The 12,045-nt window shown below is 34.9% G+C and overlaps 1 protein-coding gene across 3 annotated transcripts; it reads left to right on the top strand.

Annotated features, from left to right (window-relative positions):
- The first annotated feature begins 2,835 nt into the window (after positions 1-2,835).
- On the top strand, positions 2,836-11,039 carry LOC125861846 (fatty acid amide hydrolase-like). Of its 3 annotated transcripts, none has more exons than XM_049541736.1 (21): positions 2,836-2,992; positions 3,108-3,208; positions 3,292-3,401; positions 3,504-3,564; positions 4,354-4,544; positions 4,623-4,752; positions 4,885-4,962; positions 5,033-5,180; positions 5,888-6,000; positions 6,099-6,174; positions 7,245-7,316; positions 7,773-7,824; positions 8,124-8,204; positions 8,285-8,368; positions 8,543-8,646; positions 8,777-8,869; positions 9,232-9,300; positions 9,737-9,801; positions 9,943-10,004; positions 10,475-10,570; positions 10,686-10,972. In XM_049541736.1, the coding sequence occupies exons 2-21, from the start codon at positions 3,130-3,132 to the stop codon at positions 10,746-10,748; spliced, it is 1,827 nt and encodes a 608-aa protein (XP_049397693.1). In that variant the 5' UTR covers positions 2,836-2,992; positions 3,108-3,129; the 3' UTR covers positions 10,749-10,972. The 3 variants fall into 3 exon arrangements, with proteins under 3 accessions (XP_049397693.1, XP_049397700.1, XP_049397709.1); XM_049541743.1 differs by having other exon boundaries at positions 2,840-3,008; positions 10,686-11,039; XM_049541752.1 differs by having other exon boundaries at positions 2,840-3,005.
- The last annotated feature ends 1,006 nt before the right edge of the window (positions 11,040-12,045 follow it).

The following is a 12,045-nucleotide window of genomic DNA, read 5'->3' as shown; positions in this document are numbered from 1 at the left end:
CATTATAATAGTATGTATTATTTTTGAAATGCAAAACTCAACTTGAATGTGTATTGAGTAAATTTCGTTCCACTGTAGTAACTTGTAGATTATACCTCCTTAATTTCAAACGTAAAATTATAAACGAGGAGGAAAATTAGCACGTCAAAACTGAATGAACTTTAAATAATTATTTGAAAACTCAATAGAGTATATTTTAAACAGGAATGGTATCCACAAGAGATAGGTCTTAAATTTATTAATCTCATTTGACAATTCTTTTTTATAATAGCTTTGCTTAAAAATATTCACCGAGCAATTTTTTTTTATTCCCTATCGAACATAAATTATGCATGTAAAGTTTTGTCTACAAAATAAAGGTTTGAGATATTTCAACAAGTTAGCCAATTTAATTGATCACTACAATAATCAGTGTAGTGGTAGTTAGTTAGATAATAGTTATAACTGATTTGTGTTAGATAGAATAAGTCAGTCAAGTTCTTTATAAATAAACATTGTAATCATCAGTTACATTCATATATGGAATATACATAATTCTCTTTCTCTTATGTATTAAATATTCAAATGTGCATTCTTATTTGAGGGATATAAGTAAAAGGTTGTGCCAATTTTAAGATGATGTCGAAAAATTTCGCCTAAAAGAAGCTTCACCACCCATCGATTTTTAAAAAAAAATTAAGGTTATTATTTTATAAATTTTATTATTTAAAAAATTTTTGGTATAGAATCATAGTCTATATAATTACAATTATGATTTAAGAGTATCCATTAACTATAGTCTAAAAGATATAGACCATTAATCAGTTGATAATGACGTATACAAGAATCAACCTCTTTTCAGTGAGGTTTTGATGTATCGCAAAATCCGAAAAGCAGCTTCTAAGTGATATAATTTCGGCTTGTCCATATAAAAATCGGTTGATCACTCCCTCCTATGTTGTAAGTGTAAGCGATGTCTGAACAATAATTAGTCAGGTAGAAAGTAGAATAGAACAGTGTCCTAACAAGTCTCCTACAAATGGATGGATCATCCAATAACTCTCCTACATCTGAGATTAATTTTAAATCTTATTTCGATTTGCATGCAAAAAGATAAGCTTTTATTAAACGGGAAAGGGCCAAAAATATCCCTGTACTATTTGAAAAGGTTTAAAAATATCCCCCATCCACCTATTAGACTAAAAATACCTCTCAGTCAACCTTTTTGGTCCACTGTTACCCTTTAAACTAACAGACTTATATTTTATTATTATTATTATTATTAATTATTACGTGGCGCTTTCTATTGGATAAAGTTTAATTCCAACCCACCAAACTTTCTCCTACCCCTCCCAACCCATATTGACATCCCTTGACCCAAACCCAATTACAAGATCCATTAAAAATAAAAAAGATTGAATCATCTCCTCTCCCCTAAACCTAATAAAAATTGATCTNTACTATTTGAAAAGGTTTAAAAATATCTCCCATCCACCTATTAGACTAAAAATACCTCTCAGTCAACCTTTTTGGTCCACTGTTACCCTTTAAACTAACAAACTTATATTTTTTAATTATTATTATTAATAATTATTACGTGGCGTCTTTCTATTGGATAAAGTTTAATTCCAACCCACCAAACTTTCTCCTACCCCTCCCGGCCCATATTGACATCCCTTGACCCAAACCCAATTACAAGATCCATTAAAAATAAAAAAGATTGAATCATCTCCTCTCCCCTAAACCTAATAAAAATTGATCTTGAAATAGCTTAATAAGAAAAGGGGAAGAAGAAAAATAGGATATTAGGTTTAGGGGAGAAGAGATAGTTCAATCTTTTTTATTTTTAATGAATCTTGTATTGAATTTGGGTCAAGGGATGTCAATATGGGTCGGGTGGGGGTGGGGTAGGAGAAAGTTTGGCGGGTTGAAATTAAACTTTATCCAATAGAAAGACGTCACGTAATAATTAATAATAATAATAATTAAAAAATATAAGGTTGTTAATTTAAAGGGTAATAGTGAACTAAAAAGATTGACTTAGGGGTATTTTTAGCCCAATAGGTGGATGAGGAGTATTTTAAAACCTTTTTGAATTATATAGGGATATCTTTGGCCCTTTTCCGTTTATAAAATAAGAACCCCTCACTTCCAATTTGAAGGTTGCGATTTCGAGTTACCAAGAGAGCAAAAGGGATGGGAGCTCCTAGGGAGGATTAAAAAAAAAAAAAAGAAAAAGTCAAAACAACCACCCATTTATGATTTAACAACAATCCAGAGCAAAATTGTTAGTGGGCCAAATCCAACCCAAAAATGTCATGGTCCTTCCTACGAAAAGTCAAAAACAATATCAACAACCATATCATAAAAAATGATCGTTTAAACTGTCGATATTGTTGAGGAAGTCATCAACATAATTGAAATTGACATTTCACTTTGTTATTGGGTAAATCGATAGCTTACTATTATATATTTATTTGATTAAATATGATTAATAATTTTTTGATATCTATGTGAGTATAGTAAAAGAAAATTAAAATTAAATTATAAGGTGGTTTTTTTTGAATAATTTTTTGATATTTATGTGAGTATAATAAAAAAAATTAAAATTAAATTATATGGTGATTTATTTTGAACCTCAGGATAACCCGCATTCCATATAATCTCTGCCACAGCTTCTGCACTAGTGAAAATATAAACCGTACTAGCCAAATTCTATGTGACAGACTTGACGCGAAAGACATTGAAGGGAGATTGATCCCGGATCATCCAACCGAAGGACTTACAAGGTGATATTTATTCTAGACAAATTAAAAGGAAAGGGTATAAGATAAAATGGGATAGAGGGACGGACTATATATCCCGCGCCCCTATGTGATGTTTTCAACAAAAAGTATTTTTGAACCAATTGGGTTACTAAAGTAAATTCTAAACGTGCGTTCACCTTCTTGCGCACGTTATCATTAACCAGTACTCGCCGGCCGGCCGGTGACGACTTCAATTCTTGCTGAAAGTATTTACCTGTAGTTGTGTGTGATAAGTCAATTTTCTTGAAAGTTCCATAGATATTTTATATGATTTTCTGTATCTTTATTTCTGTGATCGTGATTATGGTGAATTATTGATAGATTGAGTTATTGTATCAAGAAAATGGGGAACAAGCGAGTGATGCTACCGGCGAGTGAAGTTGACTTGACGGCGGTGAAGTACATACCGGAGAATATTCAAGGTTTCAATTATGTGTATCTTGATGTGATATACACTACAATTTTGTATTGTTTCGATTAAATTAATGCAATTTTTTCTTTGAAGCTCCACATTTGACTGGTTTCTGGTTCAAGTTCTTTCTGAACCTGGCTGAAGTACCGGGTATTGGATCTTTGATTATGAATCGCCTGAAGAATGATAACAAATTCGACGAGGTTTGTTTCTTGATATTGTATTTGTATGCAATTTACTTCTTGTTGTGAGTATGTATGGAATGGTTAAATAAAGACTGAAGAAGATTTATTCATGAATGACAGAAGCTGAAGTACACCGTCATACCGGAGTGCCCTATGTTTAAACCCGAATTTCCTCCTCAAGGTTTATTCTTAAACTACGATATCAACTCTCTCTCTCAAAATCAATCAATTTAGATATTTCCATTAGCAATGAAATAGGAAGGTACTTCTTTTGTATTTTATCCTCCACTGACAAAATTGGTGGAATTAGCTCTTTCTTTTTTCTTGAATGAACGGATTTACAAGTCACAAGTAAATGGAACAAAGGGTAGACACAGATTTAAACACCTGTGTATTCTTTTTTATTTATTTTGTACAATGTTCCCTTTATTGGAAAACTTAAGTGGTGGACAAAGATATGTGTTTAGAGTGGGTTAGAGTCACACATAGGTCTATTCCCTTGTATGGACTTGGGTAATGCACCCTCGTGAGGTAGCTTTTGTGGTTGAGTTAGGCCCAAGGTGTCATATATTTACAATCTTGGCAACCAACTTCCGGATTCCAACAAAGGTGAATTTGACCAGGTAAATTAGAGTTACCCGACGGCCAACACCTTGTAGAATGTAGCAAGTAGTACATGTTGGATTAGTAGATGCACACAAGTTGACCAGGTCTATTTCTTTCTTCTTTCTTGTGGGATTTGTGGCTACTCTACTTGTAAGGCTGTGCTGTAGATATTGATGTTGATAAATCCTGTTAAAATTGATGGCATCAATATGGATGCAAAAGATGTATATAACCAGGCATTATATGTCAACAGTGACCTCCTTAGAAAAAAAAAATAAGAAAAGGATGCCAGTGTTGACATTGCCATGATGCAAAGTATTGTTGTATACTTGGCACTAATTCAGTTTGAATTTCCTGACTGTAGAGCCAGAACCTGCTGTTGTCAACATAGAAGAAGACGCGAAGCCTGAAGACCGGGTTGAACTGGCCTTAAAGTGTCTTCCAGAATATGATCCAGCTAGCAATTGGAGTGATGATACAACTGCATCATTCCGCTATTGGAAGATTCGTGATTATGCATATGCATACAGATCTAAGTTTACAACTCCATCGATGGCAAGACACTTCTATGGTTGCTTGGTTTTTGTTTCTGTCTTCTAATCTCTAGGATGAAAAGTTATTCCTTGTGTACAGGTTGCGGAGCGCTTCATCTCAGCTATTGAGGAGTTCAACAATAAGAATCCCGCAGCCCCACTATTAATTTCTTTTGACCCTGACGAAGTAAGAAAGCAAGCTGCTGCTTCTACACAAAGATTTGAACAAGGTATTCTGATATTTACATGTTTACCTTGCTGTATTCATCATTGAATGGTAAGTAACTAATACTCCAAAATTTATCGTACTTGCAAACTGTGCTCAGTCAAAATAATATTTTCATACTGTGGGGAATATGCAGGGAATCCACTCTCAATCTTGGATGGGATTTTCATGGCAATCAAAGACGACATAGATTGCTATTCTCACCCTTCAAAGGGTATGCATTTTAGTTTTCATCTTCGGCCTAGCCCTTTTTCCAAATTTAGTTATATGCTTGGTGCAAACAGGAGCAACTGCATGGATGCATGAGGTTCGTGAGGTAAAGAAGGATGCTGTTTCTGTGTCAAGATTACGAAGTTGTGGTGCAATTTTGGTTGGAAAGGCAAACATGCATGAGTTGGGCTTGGGCACTACTGGAAATAACGCAAACTATGGGTATGTAATTACGCATTCTTTTGTGGAAAGGCTCTGTGTACATGAAATGTTAAATTGCATTTAACCCTTTCTAAGGCAGTCCTCAGACATTTCCTTTCTGTTTTAAATGTCACACTAGCATTCTGATGGAAACCGAGGTTTTTTACTGGATAAAAGCAACAGAAAATACAAAGAGAGACAAAGTTACCTTATCAAAAAAAGAAAATACAAAGAGAGACAAGTATCTCGTATCTCGTGGAACAATAGAAAATACAAAGAGAGACAAGTATCTCGTATCTCTTAGAACAACCTTTTTCTGCATATAAAAGATATATTAACACATGTCTACTTATTACTAGATCTCCTATTATATAATAGGTAATTATAACTACTTCATAACTATTTAGGATAAGGATAGATAACTTCTAGTAACCATAAGGAACTGCCAAATAACTCCTAATAACTGTAAGTAACCGCTCAATGCTCCATGGGTGAAACCTCCTGGAATTTGAGAAGATGCAAATCATTATCTTCTCCTATCTTTCTTCGCTTCTTCCTCCTTGAATAAGGATGGAAGATACGTGCTTTATCACATTCACAGTAACCTCTAACAATTGCTTCCTAAAATGTTTCTATCCTGAGGTGGTATACTCTAGAGTTGTTTATTAGTTGTTGCGAACATACTTTTGCTTCTCTGGCCTTTTTTTTGAGTTAAAAATCTGTGACAGGACTACACGAAACCCACACGATCCAGATAGGTACACCGGCGGGTCTTCCTCAGGCCCTGCAGCTATTGTGGCTTCGGGATTGTGTTCTGCTGCTTTGGGGACGGATGGAGGAGGTTGTACACCTTACACCATGTCAAACTGAAGAATCCACTTATTCAATCTTCAAAAAAAAAAGTATTTTATTGATGCTTGATTTAATGTGTAAGGACAGGTTCAGTTCGGATTCCTTCTTCCCTTTGTGGTGTTGTGGGATTGAAGTCAACATATGGTCGAACTGACATGACCGGGTGAGCTCATTCTACAATTGTACATGTCGCTTATGATATATTTTTCTTGCTAACAGATCTTCCAACTGTATAGCCATTATTCTTGTTCCTCTTTCGTCAACCATCAATATTTCTTGCATTTATTCTGCATCTTCGTTTAGGAGCTTGTGGTTCATATATGCATGTGTATACATTAGTCTAGGATGTGCTTCAATCTTTTATGAATAGTGATGATAGACCATCTCAAATTGGATTTATTATCTCTCCAGATCTTTGTGTGAGTCAAAACAACGTTCACTTCACAATACCATTCCAGTACCCGAAAGATGGTATTATGATCATAAGTTATGCTATTTTCCATCTTACCACATTAATGTTGCCTCAAATCTTTATAAATCCAGTAAGGATACTTCCTGAGAAGCTTTATTTTGATGTAGCATCTCATAGGTTGCTTGCCTATGCTAAGGATTGGATATAAAACTTTAGCTATCAAGATAAAGAAATGAAGAAACTCTAGTTATTCAGAATAAAATTTAGTTATCAAAGTAAATAATTGAATACGGAACCTATTTAGTTGTCAGGTTACATTTTATTAGTCCAAATTAATCTAAGATAATATGGATGTATACCTTTGTCAATAATATGGAGATCATTATCAAGGACAGAGCTTGAAACTACTGTTGGTTGATTGCAAGAACTCCAAACTCAGTGAAGTTCCATAAGTTGTGACTGATTTTGATGCTTAAGCTTAGTACACAATTGGACTGTAGAATAGTGCCTCCAAACTTGTCAGAAAAGAATTCAACAGCCAAACAGTCTTCAATTATATGACAAATCCATATTGGATTTCTTAACTTGGAGAGATAAGTGATTTTGGTGAAATGATTAGTATTTCCACTTATGCATTGCCTTCAGTCAGTTTAATAGTATCAAACCTGTTATCATTTGTACCTTCTTATTATTAAGTCAGTTTTGGGAGTATAGACATACAATCTTTATGGTGTTCCGAATGATTCTTTTTTCATGTAATGGGAGAAAATTGTCTTTCGGAATGGGGCAGATTCACTATAGCGTCTGTTTTGTTTATCCAGGTCATTATGTGATGATGGAACAGTGGCAATTATTGGACCAATTGCTACAACAGTTGAGGACACCATACTTGTGTAAGTTGTCATGGGTTTGAATATGAGAATATGCGTAATCTTAAACATTTGTAATAAATTAAACGAGCGTTGAAATTAGCTGGCCTAATTTTCCTCTTATAAATCTGCTTGCTGATGGTAAAGGACAAACTAAAAGAATCTTATTACTGAGGAAAGGAAATGAGAATGATAGAGCTATGCATAATTGCATATAGATGTAGAATGATTATTCAACCATCTTGTCAGAGCACATAAAAGAACTAATGGTACAAGTGATGTAATGTTGTGTTTTTGTCATGTATGCCACGGAACTATGTCAGGATGAGTCTTCCCGGACTTGTTAATGTAATTTACATGTACTCAACAAGTTATTGCTTTGATAGCTTTATTGGTCTCACTTTTTTTAGAAATATATTTCGGATCAAAATTACACTAGGAAATTGCAATGTGATTTGTTCATATCCATTACTTCATCAGGTATGCAGCAATTTTGGGGTCCTCTCCTGCTGATAGAATCTCTTTGCGACCGGTAACCATCCCAAAAGGCTTATTCATCAGCACTTTTCTTAAACTCTGTATTTCTTTTGACTGTTCTGCTTTCTTCCTTTTCTTCATTGTAATACTTTGTAAAAGTACCTTCTGGTAAACAGGATAAACCTGAAACATCATGTACATGTTTAGAACATCTAAAAACCATGTTCTTAGTTTTAATCTCACCAGCAGACTCTAGATTCATTAAGATATCACATTCATCTTATTGATTTTGGACATCATGTTGGATCAAATGTTCTGTTTCTGTAATTTATCATCTCCCTCTATTTCTTTCAGTCCCTCCCCTGTGTACCTAATTTCTCTTCACAAGAGAGCTTGCAATCTGTGGAATCGCTGCGCCTTGGAAAATATACAGAGGTGACTATACTTCTTCTCACTGAAATAGTTTTTGTATTTGGATATTTCTTTGATAATCTCATGTCATCATCCTTTTACAGTGGTTTAATGATGTCTTCTCAACTGATATATCTGACAAGTGCGGGAATGTTCTCAGTCGGCTATCAGAAAAGCATGGATGCAAAGTAATTCTATTACCATTACTATGTTCTTCATTGCTTTAGCTTGGACTTTGGCAGGTGTATCCTCTAGCTTTGGTTTAGAATTTCAGGAACCATTAGCTGACAATATTGTGAGAATCTGTCATTCAACATGTTTGTTAGTATGTCTAATATTTTTCTTTTATCTCATGGTTGAAGACGGTAGAAATTGTAATACCAGAGTTGCATGAGATGCGCTTAGCTCATGTTGTTTCTATTGGATCTGAATCATTATGCGCACTGAATCCAGACTGTTATGATGGGTACACACTTTTTCTTTGAACATTCTATTATCAAATGTCTTCTTAATAGATCTCAATGTCTTGTTGGGAGCAGCTTCAATTTGTTTCCTGATATCATCTTGGTTCTGTTTTCTTGTTTTTTTGTCTTCAGGAAAGGAGAGAGATTGACATATGATACTCGCACCAATCTGGCACTTTTTCGTTCATTTACAGCAGCAGACTATGTTGCTGCTCAGCGGCTTAGGTGAGACATAATGTTTCTTAAGCTACCTAAAGTACAACAACCTAATCTTAGTCACGAATTTGCTTCAGAATCCAACTGAGAACCGTTTTATTGGTTTAGAAATACGGTGGCATCTGAAATGACTTAAAGCGTCAGATAATTGTAGCTTACCATAGGTTGGATTTTACACTTTATTAGTTGCCAAAACTTTTAAGTTGATAATTTTGGAAACCTGATACAATGCTGTTGAAAGAAGTCAGTTATGTTCCAAACTAAGTATATGACTTGATAAGATTGACGGAATGTTTAACATCCTGAAAGACTGAAAGTAGTGCTTTATACAAGAAACATGACTGACATAACTCCTGTCTGGGTTGTTGCAGGCGGAGGTTAATGTATTTCCATATGGAGATTTTCAAGAGGGTGGATATCATTGTGACACCAACGACTGGGTATGTCAAGGAAGTTTCGGGAAAGTGTGGAATTAACTTTCATATCCTTCACCAAGGCTTACTCTATTCCTGTAATTGAACATATTTTCTCACTTTCCAATGTGCCTACATTTAATCACTCATCTTTTCAAACTATTTCCCTGTTCGGTTTTTCCTGCTCTTTTTTGTGTCCCCCCTTCTATGGTTGGTGGGACTTCTGTGCCTGATATAATATTCTTAGAAATGAAAGTGGTCATGTGACTGACTTGTTAATGTAGATACCTAAAACATTAAATGGCAAGTCCAGTATGTGTAGAGGGTAGATTAGTTTGTTGATACATGTCAAAGTTAGATATATGACATACTGAGCTTCTGTGCATAGGTGCAGTTAATTGTTTTGTTGGAATGAATGCAGCAATGTTCCTAAACTTATCTCTGCTACTTCCGTCTTTTTCAGCATGACAGCACCCATAATTCCACCAGGTGCTCTTAAAGTTGGGGAGACTAATTTGCAAGTTACAGGTTTTTCCCTTCACTCACCCCTTACCAGATATCAACTATGGAGTTAGTTGAAACACATATACTGTTTCTCTACTATTCTCGGACAGCTTGCTGTTTTGAAGTTTCAGGTTAGATTTCTATTCATGTGATGATTACTTTCAGGAAATCTTATGCGGTTCATTATAACGGCAAATCTTCTGGGACTTCCTGCTGTTACTGTCCCTGTAAGTTGTCTCACCTTTCTCCTCTACCCAGGGTAGTTAGTTGACCGATGGTCATTCAGGAATTGATACTCTTTTTAACCATTTTGGAGGGACGTAAAGGCGAGATTGTATCTCATGGATCTGCATTTTGGTTTATCAGTCTTAGGGGATGGGTTTGCATACAATTAAATTGTCTATTGAAAAAGTCCCTGCACTAATGTTTTTCAAGGGTTTGTAGATTTTATCCCAAGATAGTTTTCACAAAAAAAGTAGCAATTGGCATGAAAGCGAAAATAATAATAATAATAATAATATATGTATATATATATATTCCAAAAAGCTTTATCCCCTCCAGAAGCATATTTTAGTCTAGATCTTCCTTCAAATGATCCATAATGTAGGATTTGTTTGTCACATTCAGAATGAGGTATATTCATCTAGTACAACAATGGTAGCTATCGCTATCTCATATCGATGAGTTACATGCTCAGGTTGGTTATGACAAGCAAGGGCTTCCCATAGGTATACAACTCATTGGCCGACCCTGGTGTGAAGCTTCCATTTTGCGCTTGGCTGCTGCAATTGAGGTAATTGACCATTCAACCAAAATAAATGAGAGCAACTACGATTCATTCAAAGCGTCAAATGACCCCTATGTAGAAATGACTTCCAATACCAACACATAACATTGCTCCTTTTCAGGAAACTTGTGCTGAACCCAAGAAGAAGCCACTGCAATATTATGACATTCTGAAAGGGAACTAGAAATCAAAACTTACGCCTGCAGGTAAACAGTAATGTGAATCATGAAGCTTTAAGAAGATGTGGATTCATTTATCAAGATTTTGGTGATTCATATATAGAAACCATCTTGAAAATTGAATGTACTGAGTTTGAGGTACCACTTTATGAAATAAAAGCTGATCAAAAGATTTTGGCTAGACCATTTGAAATGCAAATAGAATCCAGAAACAGGTGAATGCCCGCATAGTTGCAGTGAAAGGGGTTAATGAAATGGTTAAACCTTTGTATAGGAACATTTTGTTCCTAACCTCCCATCTATGATTTCTTTGTATCAGCTGAAAGAAATCATGTAGCATAAGCCGAGACAATTCTCTTGGCTACTCTGTCAGCATCTGAATTCTTATGTGGAAACTAATAGTTGCCACATTCTTCATTTACATCAGAGTGAGCACCTTCTTACTCGCGAAGTTAGTAACTGCATCTTTTGCTGGGTGACATGTATTCAGTGATTGATCAAATATAAATGCTGTAGAACACAAGAGGCTAACGAGAAAAAGGTTATGTGTGCCAAATAAGATCACAACTGTTTTACCTTCAGTTCACAAGCACCATGATGGGCTGCAGAATTGATCATATACTTGGCTTTTACTTTATCAAGCAACTATGACAACTGGGAAAAAATAATCCATATGGTAGTGCCTTGTGCAAGCAGTCCCAGACTATGGTGAGTTTGTCAGCAACAAAAACAACAACAGAACTCTGCATGCAAACACAATGGTTTTTGACAAATAGCAACTCATTTCATCGGAGAAATTTTTTACTGAATCTTAAATGAGAAATAGCAAAGATATATCTAAAAAATGTTTTTTTTTTTTATCGATTTAAATTTTTAAATGAGATGTTCATATAACTTCTATAGGATACATGGAATACAAAATTCGTAAGTCATGATCTGGCAAGTCTCACCACCACCCATTAAAAAAGAATTTTATATAATCTGGCAACTCATTTGACAAATCATTTGCCGAGAGAGATGGGGTAAAGAAAGAAATTTGTTTTCAAATTTAATTAAGGGTGTCCAAGAATAATGGTTGTAGCTATCAAAAAATATTGTGTTATTTAGGGTTTGATCCCAAAACTTTTTTACTCCAATAGACACCTATTACCACTACACCAAAGGCATAACTTTTGTTAAGAGTGCCCAACTTTAAATATATATTTTTTAAATGTAGAATTTGACATATATATAAAACATATTTTTTCGAAGGCTCTAGCTACGCCCCTGATTCGCCCCATAGTATAATTATTATGGAAAATG

This window comes from Solanum stenotomum, chromosome 1 (genome assembly GCF_019186545.1).
Source record: "Solanum stenotomum isolate F172 chromosome 1, ASM1918654v1, whole genome shotgun sequence".
NCBI lineage: Eukaryota > Viridiplantae > Streptophyta > Magnoliopsida > Solanales > Solanaceae > Solanum > Solanum stenotomum.
The sequence above is the reverse complement of the archived record's forward strand: the minus strand, read 5'-3'. Positions and strand labels throughout refer to the sequence as shown.

Bases quoted from the DNA above. Each gene is read 5' to 3' on its own strand.
- LOC125861846 (XM_049541743.1), top strand. From the start codon at position 3,130: ATGGGGAACAAGCGAGTGATGCTACCGGCGAGTGAAGTTGACTTGACG. The intron at 4,545-4,622 runs GCAAGACACTTC...CCTTGTGTACAG, and splicing joins AGTTTACAACTCCATCGATG to GTTGCGGAGCGCTTCATCTC. The intron at 4,963-5,032 runs GTATGCATTTTA...TGGTGCAAACAG, and splicing joins CTATTCTCACCCTTCAAAGG to GAGCAACTGCATGGATGCAT.